At 42.7% G+C, this 20,941-nt stretch overlaps 1 protein-coding gene across 1 annotated transcript; it reads right to left on the bottom strand.

The window, feature by feature from the left end:
• Positions 1-5,421: 5,421 nt before the first annotated feature.
• Positions 5,422-20,894, bottom strand: CBLIF (cobalamin binding intrinsic factor). Its single transcript, XM_078433518.2, has 9 exons — positions 19,599-20,894; positions 18,513-18,689; positions 17,422-17,535; positions 16,849-16,989; positions 14,864-15,045; positions 11,189-11,366; positions 9,627-9,828; positions 6,723-6,841; positions 5,422-5,592 (listed from the first exon to the last, which is right to left on the bottom strand). Exons 1-9 carry the CDS (start codon positions 19,675-19,677, stop codon positions 5,531-5,533), a joined length of 1,254 nt encoding a protein of 417 aa, XP_078289644.1. The 5' UTR covers positions 19,678-20,894; the 3' UTR covers positions 5,422-5,530.
• Between the last annotated feature and the right edge of the window lie 47 nt (positions 20,895-20,941).

Below are 20,941 nucleotides of genomic sequence, written 5' to 3'. Positions count from 1 at the left end.
ATCACAGCCATGCAGGACATGAGTCTCCATTAGTTTACAAATGTCTTAGTAAATTACAAGAAAAAGGCAATCTTATCAATAGCCTAATCTCCAGAAACCTATAGACTCAGTTTCCTGGAGCCCCAACATCGCCCTTCCCTCCATAGTGATGTGGGGGACAAAGGCAAGAAGGAAATGGCAGGTAAAATTAAATTTCTATAAGACCTGCAGCCCCTTGACAAATATTTGAGGCAAATACAAAGTATAACATTCTTCCAGGAACTCCCTCCTGTCTTTTTTGTTTTTTTAAATTTTTTTTTTTTAACCTTTATTTATTTTTGAGACAGAGAAAGACAGAGCATGAACGGAGGCGGGTCAGAGAGAGGGAGACACAGAATCCGAAACAGGCTCCAGGCTTTGAGTTGTCAGCACAGAGCCCAACGCGGGGCTCGAACCCACAGACCTCGAGATCACGACCTGAGCTGAAGTCGGACAGAGCCACCCAGGAGCCCCAACTCCCTCCTGTCTTAACGTTAATGCCTTACTAAGGGAAAACAACCTTAGCTTGACAATAGCTAGGCCATTGGCGTCTTAAGAGTCCTCTTTAGCATATGAAAGCCCCTTTGGAGGCCTCCCTTTTGCCTTTACCTCTCCCATCTCCACAGTATATAATCGGTCTCTCTTCACAAGCCCAGTGCAGCTCTTTCTGCCCAGGGGTCCTGTCCCTGTGCTTTAATAAAATCACTCTTTTGCATCAAAGACACCTCAAGAATTCTTCTGGCTGTCAGCTCTGGACCCCCTACCACTCCAAAACCCCATCAGTGACTATTACACAGTATTGGACATTTTAGTTACTGAGATCAGAATGTTTTCTGTGACTAGAAGTGATAGTATGAGTTATTTTATTTTTATTCTTTTTTTTTTTTTTTTTAATCAGAGAGTAATATGAAAATTCAGAAAACCCCTAGCCTTACAGAGTTGGTTTGGAGTTTGGATAAGCAGGAGCAAGGTAAACTAAAGTTGACTTCTTTTTTTTTTTTTTTTTTTTAAGTTTATTTATTTTCAGTAATCTTTCCACCCAGTGTGGGGCTCCAACTCATGACCCCGTGATCAAGAGACATAGGCTCTTCTGACTGAGCCAACCAGGCACCCCATCTTTTTTTTCTAAGACTTTATTATTATTTATTATTATTATTATTTTTATTTTAGAGAGAGAAGCTGGGAGATGGACAGAGAGAGAGAGAATCTTAAGCAGGTACTATGCTTATGGGCTGGATCGCACGACCCTGGGATCATGACCTGAGCCCAAATCAAGAGTCAGCCACTCAACCGACTGAGTCACCCAGTTGCCCCAAAGATTTTATTTTTAAGTAATCTCTATACCCAATGTGGGTCTTGAACTCATAACCCTGAGAGCAAGAGTCGCATGCTTCTGACTGAGCCAACCAAGCCCTCCTAGGGTTGCTTTCTGATCGTATTCTCTGAGTCCTACTTCATATAGCTTACACCTTGGTTATATACTTTCAGTGACTAGTTTGCATTCTTTCAGTGACTAGTGATGTTGAACTTGTTCTCCTGTCTTTGGTCTTGTATATTTTTGTCTACTGCTTTCCTGTACGTGTGATTTGCTTGCTTCTGTACTTTGTCTATATATCAATTATCAATTGTACTATTTATATTTTTTATCAATTCAAAAATTCTTACTATATATCAAGTATATTAACTCCTGTGTGTATATGATTCAATTTTTTAAAAATTTCAATATGTCCTTTAATTTTTTTTTTGAGGTAGGACCATTTATAATTTTTACACAGTAAAATCTGCCAGTTATTTTCTTAAGAGTTTTTGACTTTGATAATATGCTTATAAGGGCCAGAAATAGGGATATAATATAATTCTTTGGCCAAGTTGAAAATCATCATTTAATATGATGATTATATGATTTTATAATTCACTAAATTCCCACATAATTTTTTTAAACATTTTATCCCATTCCCATGTTCTCCCTGATCTGAAGCCAGAGCTACACTGTTTGAATTATTGTCCTTTTATTACATATTTTTGTATGTTTGGTCAAATTCACTTTACTTTGCAAAAAAACATCATGGCTGTTTTGCATGTTTGGTGTCCAAGATAAAATTTGGAACCATTTTGTTCTATTCTGTCTCTGTTTCTATTTTTATTTTCTTGTCCACAGTTCTTTTTTCTTTCTCGCTGTTGTTGTTCTTCTTATAAATCTCAGAGCAGTTTGTACTTCTAAGCAAGATTCTTTGTCATTTCAAAGTATTGTAGGATCTGGGTAGGAAGGGGCGAGAGGATTTTCTATTTAGTTCCACGTCCTTATCAGATGTGGTCCTCAATCATGTACTTGCTATAGGTCATTCATACATCTAGTTAAAGGAAAATACAATTGCAATTGGAATTGCAACAAAAAGCAATCCTCCCTCCTCTCCCTAGCATCTTCACAAAAACCATCATGCTGAAAATTGACCACTTCCCTGAAGAAAGTTAGGCTTTACCAGCCACGGCCAGTAGAGGTCGCAAAAGCCGCTTGTTATAATCCCTGAAGCCATAACTGAACCCATGCTTGGGCACTACGCATTATGCAGTAATGACCCACAGACTACATTTTATTACAGCACTTCCTCAAAATGGAATTGCAGCTTGTCATAGGAGATCCACTGTCAACCTGCTCGCCTGTCCCCCACCCTTGCCAGTACAAATGAACGCACAGTTAATTGTAAAAGTTGGGGACAGTCCTCTCTCTCTCTCTCTCTCTCTCTCTCTCTCTCACACACACACACACACACACACACACACACACATGCACACACACCCTTTCCCTTTGTTGCCCAATATATTGTTAAATAAAAACTCATCTTTGTTTAAAATAATTTTCCTCATCTTCCAGTTGCTTAATTATTATGTATCGAATGAAGAAAACGTAGACCACAGAGAAGCAAACCAACAAAATCAGTGACCATTAATTCTGTCACAGTTAATTACTATAATACTCTGGCATGGGTGGCATTATAATGCATTGTGAACGTCTCTCCATGTCTGCAAGTATTTATCTTCAATGTGAATTTTATGGACTTTTAAAAAAAATTAATTTTAAGGGACGCCTTGGTGGCTCAGTCGATTGACCATCCTACTTTGGCTCAGGTCATGATCTAGTGGTTCATGGGTTCAGGCCCTGCATCGGGCTCACTGTTGTCAGCGCAGAGCACACTTCGGATCCTCTGTCCCCCACCTTCTCTACCCCAACCCCCATTGTGCTGTCTCTCTCTCTGTCTCTGTCTCAAAAATAAAAATAAACATCAAAAAATTAATTTTAATAGTGCATCACATTTCTTTTTTAAAAAATTAATTCACTTTTGAAATTCAAGTATAATTAACATACAGTGTTATATTAGTGTCAGGTGTACAATATGGTGATTCAACATTTCCATACGACCCCCAGTGCCCATCATGACAAGTGCACTCCTTAATCCCCATCACCTATTTCACGCATCCCCCCACCCGCCTCCCCTCTGGTAGCCACCAGTTCTCTATAGTTAAGAGTCTCGGTTTTTTTGTTTGTTTCTTTTCTCTTTGTTCATTTGTTTTGTTTCTTAAATTCCACAAATGAGCCAGTAATTCCACTACTGAGTATTTACCCAACAAAATGAAAACACTAATTCAAAACGATATACGCACCCCAATGTTTGTTGCAGCAATATTTACCATAGCCAAGATATGGAAGCAACTCATGTGTCCATCCACAGATGAACGGATAAAGAAGATATGGTCTCTATATATAATGGGATATTATTCGACCATTAAAAAAATAAGACCTTGCCATTTGCAATAACATGGATGATCTAGAGGCATAACGCTAAGTGAAACAAGTCAGTCAGAGAAAGATAGACACCGTATGACTTCATTCACATGTGGAACTTAAGAATCTCAGTGACTTTTAAGTATCCCATCATATGGATCTACCAGGGTTTACCTGTCTATTGCTCTATTGTTGGACAGGTAGACTGTTGCCATGTTTTCCATATTATGAGTATCATGGCATGTTATGAGAGAGCACTTGTTCACACCCCCTGAGGGTGTCTTCCACCACGGTAACAGTCCTGGCCTTCTTCTGGAGTACAGTGACGTATCTAATAGGCATGTTTGGAATGAGGGCTTGGGCTGGTGGCTCACACCTTCTTCTCCCAGGAACCACTGTTACCAGAGGGCGGGCTCTTATTCTGAGACGCTGGGAGGGGAGACCTGTGACAGGGCAGGCGAGTCTGTCTGCCTCTGGGCTTCAGTATTAGGAAGTGTACTGAGGCTGCACATGTAAGTTTGCTGTCTAATTACCTCAGTGGATGTTTTGATTCTTGTATATGTGTGTCCTATTATGATTCTCTCCTTTGTATAATTTTCAGAATTGGGATTGGGGGGGTCAAACTTAAGAACATTTTAGGTCTTTTGATATGATTTTCTTTCTTGTTTTAGAGAGGGAGTGAGAGCTCCAGAACACGAGTGGGGGCAGGGGTAGAGGGAGAGATAGATAGATAGGTAGATACGTAGATAGGTAGATAGATAGATAGATAGATAGATAGATAGATAGATAGAATCTTAAGCAGCCTCTATGCTCAGCTCAGAGCCCAAAGTGGGGTTCGATCTCACCCTGAGATAATGACCTGAGCCAAAATTGAGAGTTGAATGCTCAACTGGCTGAGTCACCCAGATGTCCCTTTTGATACAATTTTCATATCCTTCACTAGAAAGCTGGTCCCTGTGTTGACTCCTACCAGCAGAGATGAAAGTTATGATTGTCTTTGAAAGCTTAATTTTTCATTCAAATATGTATATAGGATGGGGTTATATGTCTATATGTCTATTTAATATGTAAAATATGTAATATTTATGGGGTGGGATTTTAGATGTGTATTTATATTTAATATATAAGAGTTATGTTAAATTTTAATTACATACTAAATACAAATTATATTTATATATTAAATATGTATTTATATATATATTATATAAAAATATACATTTTTAACTTAATTTTGCCAAGAATCAATATTAGGAATGGAAGGGGAGAAGTACATCATCATTTACCTAGTTGTATGGGAGTCTCATATGAAATAATTTTGGCCATTTCACTAAGTGATTTGAAAAGTAGAACTTGGTATAAGAAAAAAAAAATAGGAGATTTAAAAAATATATCATTTCATTTGTAGAAATAAAGGAATGTGTTGGTTAATTAACCAAGATCAGAATGAACTCTAAAAATATCAACTGGGCTCTCTCTTCTCCCCTTACCCTAGGTTTAAATTATGACTGGCAGTCAGTGCCTTGAGAAGCTGGACGTTTTTTCATGGGTCACAGATGTTGAGACTCTAGGGAAGTTTGAATCATTTATTCTACACAGTGTTTTCCATGTTTTTTTTACCAGGAATATGGGAGCATTGTAGATTTCCACCTTTTGGCGTAGATTTGAAATGAAATGAACAAAAATTCCATCATCCTTTGAAGGTGTTTGAGAGAACCTGAAGCCACTTCGTCCTTAGTACCGTGTGAAATTGGCTGTGATGTGCTCATGGTTGAAGGGTATGTAGTCAGCAACGCCTAGAAACAATCAGAGAAGAACATGAGGTGACCGTGGGGCGTATAAACACACCCACCTCCCAGGGGATCAGCTCATTGTTGGAGGAGTAAAGTCATCACAGAGTGAAATGGGCAGCTCCGTTGGTATGGAAGAGTATGGAACTGAGGTTTAGGGAGTCCTCGTTTCCAGGCTCAGAGTTGCCATGTGGAGTATGTCTTCGGAGAAGCCCCTTAAATTGTGAGTCTCCTTTTCCTCATGTATTAAATTGCATTCATAATATTTACCCTGAAGAAACATTTTCAGCACTAGGAATAATGACTGCCAGATGCCTAATACAGTACCTGACATGTAGTAAGTGTGCAGTAAATGGTGGTTACTATTAAACTTGCTTAGTTAAGCCAAATTTAGAGCATTCAAGGTAGAAAGATCTCATATTCATTTTTGAAGATTTTGCAGACAATAAGGAAGGGCAGTGTGTTGAGAATTCTTGTGTTTCAGGGCAGGAAAGTTAGATGATGGCGGTATTGATGGCTTCCAAGTTGCCAGGCATTGGAAAGAATGACAATTCCGGGCCCAAATCTTTTTGGATCTCAGAGGCTTTCTGTTTATCATTCTTTCCTCAGAGAAGAAAAGCAATTGGCAGACATAAGAATAAGCCTGATTTAATTTTTTTGTTTATTTATTTTTGAGAGAGAGAGACAGAGAGACAGAGAGAGACAGAGTGCAAGTGGGGGAGGGGCAGAGAGAGAGGGAGACACAGAATCCGAAGCAGGCTCTGGGTTCTGAGCTGTCAGCACAGAGCCTGATGTGGGGCTTGAACCCATGAACCGTGAGATCATGACCTAAGCCAAAGTCAGACGTCCAACCAACTGAGACACCCGAGTGCCCTAAAAAAGCTATTTTAGAAAGCCAGCCACCTGTTCTATCATCTATCTATCCCATCATCTATCAATCATTCAATCAAATCACTATATATATATTCATAATATACGTGTATGAATATATATGCATAGTCACTGTATGTATGATTATCATATATATACATATGATCTCAATTATTTGCTGATTGAATGAATGAATTAAAGAAGAGAATGAAAGAAAGTAGCCTTCAGACTATGGAAGAGATTCCCAGATTCCTTTCCTTTCTCACCTTCATCCAAAGGTGTTTTGCCACTAAGGAATTGCCAGTAGGTCCTATGATGAACATTTTCAGCAATATTATTGATGGAGGAGACAACAAGGCCCCAAGATGTCATTGTGGTTTCAAATCTGTAAGAATAAAATCATGTATGTGATTAATATCTCATTTAGGAAAGGCAATAAGAGGTTAAGGTGAAGGGACAGAGACATTCTCTTTATTTTATTTTAGAGAGAGAGGGACGGAGAGGGGAAGAGGCAATGAGAAACAGATAATCTTAAGCAGGCTTCATGCCCAGCATGGAGCCCAACACGGGGCTCGATCCCATGACACTGGGATTAGGACCTGAGCCGAAATCAAGAGTTAGCCACTCAATAGACTGAGCTATCCAGGCGCCCTGGGACAGAGACATTCTAAATGCTTTATACATCAGATAAAATCATGCTCAAAAGAGAAATTAAAAATGACTAATGAATATGAAATTACTTCACTTAAAATGAAATGAAATTAGCCTGAAGGGAGTTTTTTTTTTTAACCTGTCAATAAGCAAATTAAAGAAAATGTAAATGCCCAAATATGGGTGAATAATTACGTGAATCGTGGGATGAATATTCAAGACTGAATTTTTTTGCAGTTACAAAATTATATTTTTCAGTAATTTTAAGTGACATTACAAATGCTCCTCCAATAATGTTAAGTGAAAATGTGGGACATAAATTGTACACGAAATAGCTATCCCATCTATGTGATGGATCACAACTGTTTATAATATGCATGGGAAGAAACCACCTACAAAATGATAAAAACATGTCCACAGTGATTATGTTGTGCATGTAGTGTAGATGTTCTGTTTTCTCCTTTATGCATCACCCCCCACCTGTCTACTATAAGTATTTATGACATTCACAGTCAGAAAAAGAAAAATCAGGCAAAATTAAAGCTAAGCTCAGAGAAGTAGTAAGGTAGATTCAGAGGGTTGTTTGAAAGCTGAGTATTCTTGGAGTGCAACTTTGATCCCGACCTGGGTATAGAAGTCAGGGAAATTATGGAGCTGGGCCGTGGACAGCAGGCACGACTCCCCGAGCCCAATCCTGTGGGGTAGATTCCACATCCCACTCAGCTTCACTCCCTCAGACTTGGTCAGTCGTTCTCCTTGGCATGTCTCTGCAGGACTGGGGTCATGTCACCTTCCCTTTCAAAGACTCTCCTCTTTTCCTTTCCAGCACCTGGCATGTTCCCTCTGCTCCCTCTGCTATCTTAGTCTTCTCCATTTTTCTCTCCTGCTTCCTCTTTTTGCAAACTATAACCACCTCACAAGGCTTAATTTTCTCCTCTGGATTTATTTCTGTATTCTTCCCTTTATGACAGGGCAGTGGAAGAAATATGAGCTTCACGGTCAAGTCTAGGTTCCGATCTCAACTCTATTAGCTACATGTCATGTGATCTTAGGACTGTTACTTAGCCTCTTTGGGCTTAAGTGGTGCTATGCATATAATGGGCATGTAGACCTGTCTCATGTTCTTTTTATTTAAAAAAATTTTTTTTAACGTTTATTTATTTTTGAGACAGAGAGAGACAGAGCATGAATGGGGGAGGGTCAGAGAGAGAGGGAGACCACAGAATCTGAAACAGGCTCCAGGCTGAACTGTCAGCACAGAGCCCGACTCAGGGCTCAAACTCACAGACCATGAGATCATGACCTGAGCCGAAGTCAGATGCTTAACCGACTGAACCACCCAGGCACCCCTTTTTATTTTTTTTAATAGGCTTTATGCCCAAAATGGGGCTCCAACTCACGCCCCCAAGGAGCGTTGCATGCTTCTCCCTTCAAAAGCTCCCCAATGCTTCTGTTTTGAACACATACAATTAGACACGTCTAAAGGAATTAAGTCTTTTTCTCTGAAAGACATTCTTTCTTTCTGGTACTCCTATCAAAAGTTTGGAAGCTTCTCTCTCTCTTGCCCCTTGCATCCAGTTCTCACAGAGACCTGTGGAGTTTTCCTTGGTGTGAATCTGTTTGTCCTACGTGGAATCTTCATTACTTCATAGATTCATGACCATAGGCACACCCCAGATTTCCTCCTTGTCTCCCATTCTCAAACCAACTAACATTTTACAACATGACTTTTCTTACTTAAAAACTTGCAATGCTTCTCCATAATGTGGAGTCCAATCTCCTGAGCCTGGTTTTTCAGATTTTTTACATTACCCAGACTATCCTTCTGGATGTTACTTACTTAATTCAGTCCTGTATTCTCTTCTTTAGTCATGCTGGACTACTCGCTCCTGGAATTCCTTGCTTCTTCCTGCCTCCGATGCTTCTTCTTCTTCTTTTTTATCTATCTATCTATCTATCTATCTATCTATCTATCTATTTTGAGAGAGAAAGTGCAAGTGGGGAAAGAGCAGAGAGAGAGAGGTAGAGAGAGAGAATCCCAAGCAGGTTCTGCACACTCACCATGGAGGCGATGTGGGGCTCGAACCCACGAACTGTGGGATCATGACCTGAGCCCAGGTTGGACGTTTAACTGAGGACATTTAGCCACCCAAACACCCCTTGAATGCTTCTTTCTAGCCATTCCCTCTTCCTAGAATACCATCTACCCATATCTGCCCTACAGTACTTATCCTTCGAATGTGGTCCAAAGCCCCAAGCCTTTCTGGACTATTCTAATCCACAACAGACTCTCCCCTTTGAATTCCTGTTTGTAAACCTCTATCATATGTTGACTTGGGTGATTTAATGTTTCCTGAGAGCCTTGCCTAGTTGGTAGTTTGCAGGCCTCTTGAGGGGTGATGGGATGAAGATCTGTTAAATTGTCAGAAGGGAAAAAAGGTAAGAAAAGGCAGGAGAGAGAGAGAATGGGAATTCAGGCAAGGCCTGGGGGGAATGTGCGTGTCGCTTACAACACTCACTTGAACATGGAGCTTCTGCGCTGGGCTTCCTCTAGGACAACAAGTAGCACCGATCCAGCTTTCACACTGACATTGATGGTCTCATTGAAGTGCAGCTCCACCCCCCTCAGCTGGTTATTGATGGTGTATATGACGGTGATGTTGGATGCTGAGGTGGGAGCAGGGTTGGTTTGGTTGGGGAGGGTTGGTTGCCCTTCATGACCTGTGAAGAGCAAACAGGCCAAATTTGTTAAAGACTATGGGGTTTGTACTATTAGGTGCAAAATCTCTGTTGTTAGCGACTCATCCTAAAAGAAAAACAAACCAAAAAACAAACATTTCAAGGAATGGCAATGATATTGTGTCCTTGGTGGGTTGTTCTGAGGAACTGGTGTGGTCCATGGAGCTCTCATTTCCATTCTAGAGAGTTGTTTTTGGCTGAAGAGCTGACAGCTAGTTTTACAAGGAACATGAGTTTTGTTGAAGGAATTTCCACTGTGAATCTGGAGGCACTGGTAGTAAGTTTCAGGCCATTTAACAAAACACCTGGGCAACTGTAGTGTAGAATGGTAGGAAAGACTCCAAAGCCATCTTGTGAAGGTGGGGAGATCACTGGGAAGCAGTCTAAGGAGTTAGGTGAATGTGGCTGTGCTTGGGATCCGGCTGCTTGATCGCGGTCTCTATAGATTCTGTTCTGAGATAGACAAGGAGCTTAGTCATCTCTGCTTGTCTCGGGAAGTCCATGCAACATGAGATGAATAGTGCTTTATACTAGTGTTTGATAACAAAGAAGAGTTGGCAGTATGTCTACCAAGGACTAGTTACCTCTGGAGTGATAAAATTTTTATGCAGGACTCCCACTTTCCTTGTGGACATTTCTGCAGTGTTTGAATTTTAAGTATCCTTGTATTGTATTTTTAATTGTATAAAATAGAGATATTTCAAATCAGAGGGTAACATGCCAGGTTTCCACCCCCATTCCTTTGGTGTGCCAGGAGCACCAAGGCTTCGTATTTAGATCTCCACGTCTGGGCTGAAATGCCAACTCTGTTCTTCTCATAAGTCTCTCAGACCAGATCAGTGATTGGCCATACCTCCTTTGCTTTTGCACTGTATGTGGCTTCTATTTCTATTTAATGCTTATTTCATTCTTCCAAATGTTGTGGTTTTTGTCTATGTATCTATCTCATGACTTTGTAAAGAGGAGATATCTGAAGATACTGTGTAATGTTTGAGGCATTCATCCCATGAATGAGTGAAGTTATATATCATCTGATTGTTAAGACCATGGACCTTCCCCCTTCACCATCATTTCACTTCACTATCATCTTCAGCATCATCTTCACCACCTACTATAGTAGGTGCTCATTTAATGTGTACTGAGTGAAGTGGACATGGGGGCTGAACTCTGAGGGCAGGCTGGCGCAGCTGTGTGTTAAGACATGACACTTGGGAATTGGAAATCGGATGTGTCTCTGCCTACATAACAAGCCTATATGCCACTTGAAATTGATCCACATATTATTATGGACATAAGTTTCCACTTTATACCACAAGGAAAGGCAGATGTTTAGAGTTCTTACCAGGGATACATGACACATGGGGCACATCTAGGTATGTCTTGCCTTTCAGGGAAGGGAGGATTTGGGCAATGGACATGGGATTGTGGAATTTCCCCAGCTCAATCTCCTTAAGTATTGTGTCCATGGTCTTCTTGCAGTTCCACTTCTTGGGAGGGTGCTTAGGTGTCACAGAGAGAGCCTGGGGCAGGAGAGAGAGGGAGAGAGAGAGAAGGAGAGGGAGAGATTGGTTGATTAGGCGTAGCTGAGAGTTGGCCTTTATAAGCTTTATAAGGGAAACACTTGATCACTAATCTTGGGGATCATCCAGAGTCCAAAACTGAGCTGCCCAAGGTTCAGGACGATGTCTCTTTTGTTCACTCTGTGTCCCCACCTCTTAGCTCAGTGTCTATCACATAGCAGTCACACAACAAATATTTGTGCAACAAACAGATTTGGGGAACACTTAGGGCTGCTGCATTTATAGTATGTTTTATATAAAATAGTTCTTAAACATAGAACAAGGTGAGAGCCGGGCAAAGCAAGCTCCAGGGGCAGCTAGTCTGGAACAGCCTGGCCAGCGAAACATAGGAGAGCTCTTTTGTTTTGTGTTGTCCTGCACACCCTTTGGTGGACTCCTCCCACACTTTGTGTTCCCATCAGGACTGTCAGCCAGAGGCTCCACAACCCTGGCCACAGGGGTGGATTCATGGCCTGGGCTGGGCTTATCATAGCGTGCCATCCTTTTGGTGACAGTGATTGGTGGGCATACACACTAGACAGAGTCCTTCCCTGATATACAGACACTCAGAGAGAGAAGCATTTCTTTCTTTCCTGCTGGGGGTATTCAGCTGGGACCATGTAAGTAAGCAGTGGGCTGCTGGTGACCATCTTCCTCAGCCACTTTGAAGAAACCACGGAGTAGGAGACAATGAAGAAAACCAGGGCTGAGCGATGAAAAAAGAGTGGTCCCTGAAACCATGATTTGAGTCCTTTCTTCTGGCTGCTCCTGAAATTAATCCAGCTCTGGACCCTCTAGTCTATATGAAATAGGAAATGCCCATTTTTTTCTTAAGTTATTTGGGTTTCTGTTACTTACAAAAATGATTCTTGCTAAATACACCAAGCAGTTCATTCTACTTTGCTGCGTTTTAGATCTCATTGGGTCAAATAGAAATCATAATTTCTTCCTACTTTGGAGGTTCATTTGAGGTTCAGATGGGATGATAAGCAAGAGCATTTTGTGATGTATGTTATATAAGCTGTCATTACCATCTCCCTCACTTTAGGGTTGTCTGACCATGACCATCAGAGTATGTCAATGGTCTGAGATTGCTGGTTGGCTGATTCACCTGAATCTTAAAATGGGAAATGAGCAAAGGGGGAGGAGAGTCAGAACTGGCTTTGTAAGCCAAAGGCAGTTGATGAACAACCAGACAGTTTGGATAGGCATGACTATCACTGTTAACTTTGGCAACCATGAGTTGTGGCTCTTGCGAGAGGCCACTTCACAGGGAAATTTGGTTTAAAGGGCATCAGGTAGGTAGGTACTCCTCAGCAGCCATATCTTGTTCACTTGCTGTATTCAATTCTCAAATCCCAAAAGTAAGATGTAGCTCTTTGGGATAAAACATTACCAATGCCAACACTCTAGAGAGAAAGGACACATTATGCTGTGAGAAGCCATTGATAACTTTGCATGAAGATGTTTATCAGGTCCCTTTCCAAGTTAAATCCCTATCAGAGGAATTTTGAAACCTTTGGAATAGTGATGGAAACAAGAGATGAAACTCTGGAAGAGAGGAAGTGCCACATGAATGCCTAGGGAAGCCGTGTGGGTGGCCCAGACCACTTGAAGGGCACTGGCGTCCTGGAAGGTGAAGAATGAAGGCTGAAAAGGGAGAGACTGTGAACAGTTATTGAGCACCGCCTTGTGCTTGTGATTTGTAAAAACTATGCTTGCATCCTTGTTCTGATTGGGAAAGTGAAATTCAGAGAAATTCAGTATTTGCCCACAAGGGTGGCAGATCTGGGCTTCAAACTCAAGTTGTTACATGTCCAGAGCCCTCTGGTTTTTGACACCAGAACATTTTTAATTAGAAAAAAGTTACGCATTAGATATCTGGCGATTCTAGATTACAGGCTGCTTGAGTAAACTCTAGATGTGTGCCTTAACTCAAGTAGGGAGAGGATATGTCTCCTAACTGATTAGAAATCCACGTGGCCTGTGATATCTGGATAAGAATGAAGTTTTGTCTTTTCATAGGAAAAGCTTTAATTATCAGGCACAGCTTATATCAGAGTGTACCCTGCAGGTGATAAAAATCCCAAACACAATTCACAAGCCAAACTAACAAGAGCAAACCTTTCTCTAAGGTGAAGCAAGTTCATTTTAAGTGAGTCATAGATAAAACCCATCTTATATCCCTTCCAGACTGCCTGTGATACTCCACACAGCTTTCTAGACCTGAGCCCCAGAACTGGTCTCATATGATTCAGCCATGGTAACAAACAGTCTTTTGTTCCATGACAAAATTTCATTCACCATGACATGATACGGAAGCTGACTTTGTTCTCATCAGTTGCTCCTCAACATGGCACATGGAGTGGGGACTTGGTGTTCACTCTTACGTTTAACATAAACTGATTTCTAGTCTGTTCATGCCCTTTGGTAATTTCTAATGTGTGGAATCAGGGCCAGTCTCCACTCCTCCCCATGTACGGATTTCTTCCTACCACTGTAGTGTATTAGGTTCAGGGCTGGCATTGTGATTCCGTGGTTCTCTGTTTCCTGGGCTTTCTGAATGGAGAAGGTCATGATGTTGTTTTCCAATTAATTACACTAGGCATTTTGAGACTTTGGAGCACAGACTTCTCAGTTGGGGCTAGAGGATTTGGCCACAGGTGACCCTTTAATTTATGATTCTAGTTGGTTATGTCTCCCCACTATCTTTAGTATGTCTTCCACAGGAGGACGATGCTCTGGTCAACCCTAATCAGTGGAAGGGGGTTGCATTTGGAGATGCATCAAGCAACGTCTCATAGAATCCAAGCCTGGGGATCTGGGTTCCCAGGGAAGCATAGGATTGGGTATGTACTTGGGTACCAGACACACTTGGCTCTGCCATTTAGAGCACTGTGTGAGGTTGAAATGAGATCGAGACTATAAAAGAGCTTGACAAAGATTAGACATCCAATCAGCTTTAGGTTATTTTCATTAGTCCCTTTGCATACAAGCCCACATTTTTTGGATCACGGTAAAGGGCTAAAAAAAAAAAAAAAGAACACTTGACTGGCAAGATGGAATCAGAAAATTCTATTTTTTTGCGGACTTGTTTTAATATCCTTATATTTTTTATACATCAAATTTTCATCAGTCTGTAAATATTATGAACAAACCGATCATTATCAGTAATAAACTGATATGTTTCTTGGATTGACTTGTATTTTTTTCCCCAAGAATGAGAAAAGAATTCACGTAGTTTTATTTTCACACTTTGCCCATGAAGTAGGGAAGAAATAAGACTCAACCTACATTTTACCAGTAGAGAGACTAAGACATAAGCACCACAAGGTATCTACCTCGGGTTAAACTAGCTGGTCTTTCCCAGAGATGTTAGAAGCCTGGTCTCTTGATCCTACAACCCAGCCTTACCGTATTGGCATGGACCCAACAGAGAGCATTGGTGATGTGTTTACCTGCATGGCAAGGCCAGTACTGTAGATGTCTCCAATGATGCCATTGTCTTTGATCCTCATGCTAATATTCTCCGCGACGTCCTCTAACACCTGACCAAACAGACTTCTGTAACCTTCCTCTGAACCTACTGGGATCTTGTTGTACATACAAGTCAGAGCCAAGGTCACCATTGCTCCCGTGTCTGTGAATCACAGTGGGGATAAGGCAACCATCACCACAACAATATGAACAAGCAACATTTACTGTGTGCTTATTGTGTTCCAGCTACATGATCTCCTTTATTCTTCAGGACAACCTGTGAAGTAGGACCTATAATCGTCTCCATTTAAGGGATGAGGAAATGGAGGCTCAGAGAGGCCAAATAATGGCCCAAGGCCACACAGCTAGTAAGTAGCAGCGCCAGGATCTGAACCCAGATCTATGTGACTCCACAGCTCATGCTTTTAATTAATGTAGACTGGCGCTTGATTCAATCCCATTTCTCTTGTGCTAGTGTTTATCTTTAAAAATGTCACCAATGCTTGAAGGCTGAGCCATCGCCACCTCTCATTGAAGCCTTCCCTTGGGCAGCCCTATGCCACAGGTGCGGTCTCTTTCCTGACCTTTTTTATTTTTTAGCATGTGTTGTTTGGACCTGTTTTGCAATGTCAGCACTCGCTGCTCTGTTTTGTTGTTACCGTGCTCTGTGAGCTTCTGGGTGGCGGGAACTTTGCACTCCCCCATGGCACCCAGCACAGGGGCATTTCCATGATTTGCATGGGAAAATGTACATGGACTGAATGAGCAAGCGCTGGCAGGACAAGACCGGAACACATGCAAGACTTGCCAGATGACATCTTTTCTTTGACCGATCTTCCCCTCCCTACTGGGATCTCCACCTGAAATTTGCATAAACTCATTAAGGAAGACAGTGTTGTTGAAACCAGTGTTGGCAAAGAAGTCCAAATTTCCCAAACTGACAGAGACACCCCAGCAATGCATGAGGTCCCAGACGGAACACAGAGACCCGTCTGCTCTTGACCCCCAGGGACATACCAGAGCCTTTGTTTCTTGGTCTGAAAGCCTGAAATGAGAGCATTTGCTTGAGACAAGAGAGGTTGTTGAGGAAGCATGGGTAATGGGGTGTTAACCTGAGATACACTCTTGCTTGGAGAGTGGCAGAGGAGAAAATGTGACCATGAACGAGGGGCATACAGCAGTGTCCTCACAGACGGCATCATTCAGAGTCGGCACCATCATCTGCAGGAGGGGAGGGTGGACAGAGAAGGACCTGGTGCCATAGAGGGGAGAAGCTTCCATTCACAAGCAGCCATAAGGTTGCAGAAAGAAGGAATACGATGGTTCCAGTATATCCTTGAAGCGGAGGAGCATCAGTATCTGTTTATGTATTTTAAATGTTTTTTGTTTATTTATTTATTTTGAGAGAGACAGACAGACAGACAGAGAGGCAGAGAGAGATTGAACTCACACACTGTGAGATTGTGACCTGAGCTGAAAACAAGAGTTGGGTGCCTAACCGACTGAGCCACCCAGGTGCCCCCAGACAGCATCTGTTCAATAGAAAGAGAATATTTGAATGTTATAAGGAGAAACATTGAGAAGAACAGAGTGTGGAATCACCACTAAGAGAAGGTTCAGTGTACGGCTGAGTCTAGACATTGGTTTAATAATTCAAGAATTTGCCTGGAAATAACTCCTGACTTGGGTGAGTGACATGCTTATTGTTTCCAGTGAAGATTCTGTCATTGTCAAGACATTTCAAGTACCGTCCTGGTTTCTTTGTCTTACTATCTCCCTTTCATTTATTCCTTAATTCACATGTCCAACAAATATTTGTGAAGTACCTCCCATATGTAGACATTTTCATGATCCTGAGCTCTTCCTCCGTGGAGAACTCCCCCTCCCACTGTCCCCTCCGGCCTCCCATTCAGTGCCCGTGATGTTCCCTGCTCAGGGCAGTGCCTGGCAGTGGTGACCGACTCACCCATGTTGAAGGGGGAGGAATTGGCCAGCAGGATCTTGGCAAAGCGGACTGCTATGGGTAAGGTTGTCTCAGGGTTCTTCTGGCACAGTGCCAGGACTGCCAGACTGGGCCCGTAGAAGGTCGAAGACTGAGCATTGGGGCCTGGGAAGGGGACAGAGGGCCTCCATAAGATTAACATCCTCCAGAATGAGGACGTTCATGAAAAAGGGAAAAGCCAAACCTTTTAAATAGAAATGTTTAGAAAACCTGTCCAAAAAGAAAGGCTCCATATTAGCAAAAGGTAACTTCAACACTTCTCAGAATAAGAATGTCACCCGGCATGAGAAGAGAATAAAAGGGATGAGGCTGTCTTCAGGTGATGGCATAAGTCTGTGTCCCTGGGGACAGTGGTCTTCTCTAGTTCACTTGGAATCGAAGTGAATATCTCGCAGTGGGATGATCTCAGGGATCCTAAGCAAAGGCAGCTGTGTTTCTTCCCTCACTTTCCATTCCCCTATCTCTTTCGTTCTAGGCTTAAAATTCTCAGGAAAAATCATTTGCCTCACTCTCCCCTCCCTTCTGATGAGCTCTTACTTGAAGGAGCCCAGTTTTCCATTTGTCTGTGTAGAATCGAAACTTTATTCCCAGGGTCTCTGCAGGAGGAGGTGAGGGCCATGACAGTAAGGGCGAGCTGGCCAATGGTCAGGTCTGTGGAGGAGAGAACAAAAGGGTTACAAAGGTATTGTCAGGGAAGAGTGTGCCTGGCGCCAGGGCTGAACTCTCTGCCTTTTGTCCAGATCATTGAATTTTTAATAGTGTGATTAGATAGGGTTTTTTTTTTTTAAAGATTTTATTTTTAAGTAATCTCTTTACCCAACATGGGTTACACACTCACAACCCTGAGATCTAAGAGTGCTTTTCTGACTGAGCCAGCCAGGCACCACCTAGATAATTTTTTGATCTCTCCTTTTTAAGGAAAGAAGTGTGGACAAATTCTCAAGGAATGTTTACTCTGGTGACCACTCCGTGACTTGACAACTTCATCGAGAATCTCTGGTGTCTGTTTAGAAAAGCAGCAAGAACACCCATACAAATTCATACCTGAAAATAACTTTAACTTTATTGTCTCACTTGATTGTCAGGGCTACTCCTGGGAGGTAGGCAGTACAGAGATCTGATTATTACTGTCATTCTTATTATGACTGTTAGTGTCCTTGTTATTAGAATCGTCTACATTTTGCAGATGCGTAAGTGAGGTTGGTCAGGATTCGTGACCTGTTCAAGGTCACTGAATTACTTTTATTTTTTAAAGTAGGCTCCATGCCCAGTGTGGAGCCTAAGGCAGGGTTGAACTCAGGACCCTGAGATCAAGACCCGAGATGAGATCAAGAGTTGGATGCCCAACTGACTGAGCCACCCAGGTGCCCCAAGGTCATGGAGTTAATACGTGGTATAGAGCCAGAACTGGAAGCCTGCTCTTTTTACATCTGATCTAGAGCTTTTTCATTGTTGCTGCCCTCTTCTGCGAATGCTCTGACTTCATATGCATTTCTTTCCAGGTTTGTAGGGAAAGGTATTTGGGTGATTCAGGTACAATCGCAGGTGGCATGGGAGTAAGGGGTGTGTGGAGTTAGGACCTGGGGCTGGAGAGTCAGGGAGAGTTCAGAGGGGCTCTGACTTCTCACCGGCTATGTCATTGGCCATGAGCTTGTAAGTCAGGAGCTTCTGGGCCTCCACATTGTAGGCTCCGGCTAGATTCATGGCGATCAGGATGCTGGGATTTGGGAAGGCTGAGCTGGTCACAGAGTTCTCCATGAGCACTTGTATGCCATTAACCAAGGGCTGCTGTGCTGGGGGGACAGCTGAAAAGAGAAGGGCATTAACTAACCCCCTACCCTCTCTCTCATCTCAGACACATGTTTCCTGTGAGTCAATCAGAAGACAGGATTAGCATTGGTACCTTCCAGGATGCCCCCATGTAGGGATGATTATTAAAGAAAAAGGAGAAAACCTTGAGATTTTCCTCTGAGGCCAATTAAACCAAACATCTTCTCAACCCTTATCTTTAAGAAAGTGATTTCTCACTTAGTGACTTCAAGCAATATGATTCATGGGCAGTTCATATTATTTCCAGCACATCCCTCAAAATCATGTTTTCCTTGCATTTTTTTCCTCAGTCTGACATGAAAAATATGGAAGACTTGGGATATGACCAGTCCTCAGCGAGTACCCATATCCCCACTAGCAGTGGCACGAGGTCAGAACAGCTCTGAGCCTCTCTGTCTGTGCCACCAGCCATCATTCCTGCACCAGGATTTCAATCTCTCTTAATGTGAAATGCATAGCCTTCGGGGCACCTGGTTGGCTCAGTCGGTTAAGCATCTGATTCTTGATTTCAGCTCAGGTCATGATCTCACGGTTCATGAGATTGAGCCCCGAGACCTGCTCCATGCTGAGGGTGCAGCCAGCTGGGGATTCTCTCTCTCCTGCTCTTTCTGCCCCTTCCCCACTTGTTCTCTCTCTTTCTCTCTCTCTCAAAAATAAATAAATAAACTTAAAAAAAATGCATAGACTTCCTTCTGGAAGAACTTACACTATGCAGCTAGGAAAGATGAACCAAGCACTCTCCCTGACTCACCACCCACTTGGAACTCCTACAGTGGTTGCTGTTTCCAATCACTTTCTCCTCAGCCGACCTCAGCGTGTGAGGTTTGCCCCTGTCCCTGGGGTCACGGCTTCCCTGACTTCTCTGGAGGAAACACTGTACTCACAACATGAGCCCTGGGTTTGGGTGCTGGTCCCAGCCACAGCCCAGAGAAGGTTCAGGAGGTAGAGGATGTACCAGGCCATCCCACTCTCTTCTTGTCCTGTCTATGGGTCCCGGGCCCAAATCCTAGTGTTTGAAAGTGGAGTGTTTCTCTCGTTTCTCTTATATATCCTTCTCTTTGTAAACCAGTCGGCCCTCCCCTCCCTCCCAGCCACTCCTAACCACTTTTGCTGACCTGTCTCTCCCTGAGGGAACTAATTTCCAAACGCTTATCTAACTAGTCTAGACCCTGCAAGGTGTGTGAAGGTGACTTCTAGCTGGCACCGCCAGTATGAGACGCTTGGGGCTGGGGGTGCAGTGAAGGCAGTGATGTCCAAGTGCCCTTTCCCACGATCCTGGGCCATTAGATCAGGAGCTTGGCTGGTGAGTGAGCGAGTATAAACGGGCCTTCCTCCTGGGACTTCAGACACCTGCTCAGACCACCTCCTGGCTGGCTTTTTTTTTTTTTTTTTAATGTTTATTTTAGAGAGAGAGAGAGAGAGAGAAAAAGAGCCAGCAGGGGAGGGGCAGAGGGAGAGGGGGACAGAGGATCTGATGCAGGCTCCACACCGACACAGCGAGTCCAATGCAGGGTTTGAACTCATGAACTATGAAATCATGACCTGAGCCGAAGTGGGCTCAACCCACTGAGCCACCCAGGCACCCCTGTGGCTGTTCATCAGCAACCACTTCCCCGAGGGCCAGGCAGTTCCTAAGGCACTGCCTTACTTATGGTTCAAGGGGCATGCTTTACAACATACCCTTTCATGCAGTCGGGGGAGGGTCTGCTAGGTGGAGGCGGGTTTTGTGCGGTTAATAAGTCACTGTGACCTGGGTCCCAGCCTTGGCTCTTGGAGGCTGTTTGACTTCAGGCAAGCAATGGACCGGAGTTTCCCAGAAATTGTTTTATTTGATTTCTTTTTCCTTATCTGGGGACAAAGCAGTTTCAAACACCCAAGGCTTTCAGGTATTATCTTTTAAAGTAAGAATTAGAAAGTTGGCGGGGTTGGGGGGGGGGGCGCCTGGGTGGCTTAGTCAGTTAAGCGTCTAACTTTTGATTTCAGCTCAGGTCATGATATCATGGTTCGTGAGTTCGAGCCCCACATCGGGCTCAGTGCTGACTTTGCGGGGCCTGCTTGGGATTGTCTCTCTCTCCCTCTCTCTCTGCTCCTCCCCCGCTCATGCTTGTGCTCTCTCTCTTTCAAAAATAAATAAATAAACTTAAAAAAATACTTAGACAATGTGGGATCAATGAGGTACAAATATGAATTATTAGTGTACTATAAGTATTAGTAATGCTATAAGTAT

This window comes from Panthera onca, chromosome D1, assembly GCF_046562875.1.
Source record: "Panthera onca isolate mPanOnc1 chromosome D1, mPanOnc1 haplotype 2, whole genome shotgun sequence".
Taxonomy (NCBI): Eukaryota; Metazoa; Chordata; class Mammalia; order Carnivora; family Felidae; genus Panthera; species Panthera onca.
Note: the sequence above shows the minus strand (reverse complement) of the source record. Positions and strands in the feature narration are given on the sequence as shown.

Coding starts and splice junctions, on each gene's coding strand:
- CBLIF (XM_078433518.2), bottom strand. CDS start 19,677: ATGGCCTGGTACATCCTCTACCTCCTGAACCTTCTCTGGGCTGTGGCT. Junction 9,829..11,188: donor CCATGTGTCATGTATCCCTG/GTAAGAACTCTA, acceptor TGCTCTTCACAG/GTCATGAAGGGCAACCAACC. Junction 5,593..6,722: donor CAAAACACCTTTGGATGAAG/GTGAGAAAGGAA, acceptor GATTGTTTCTAG/GCGTTGCTGACTACATACCC.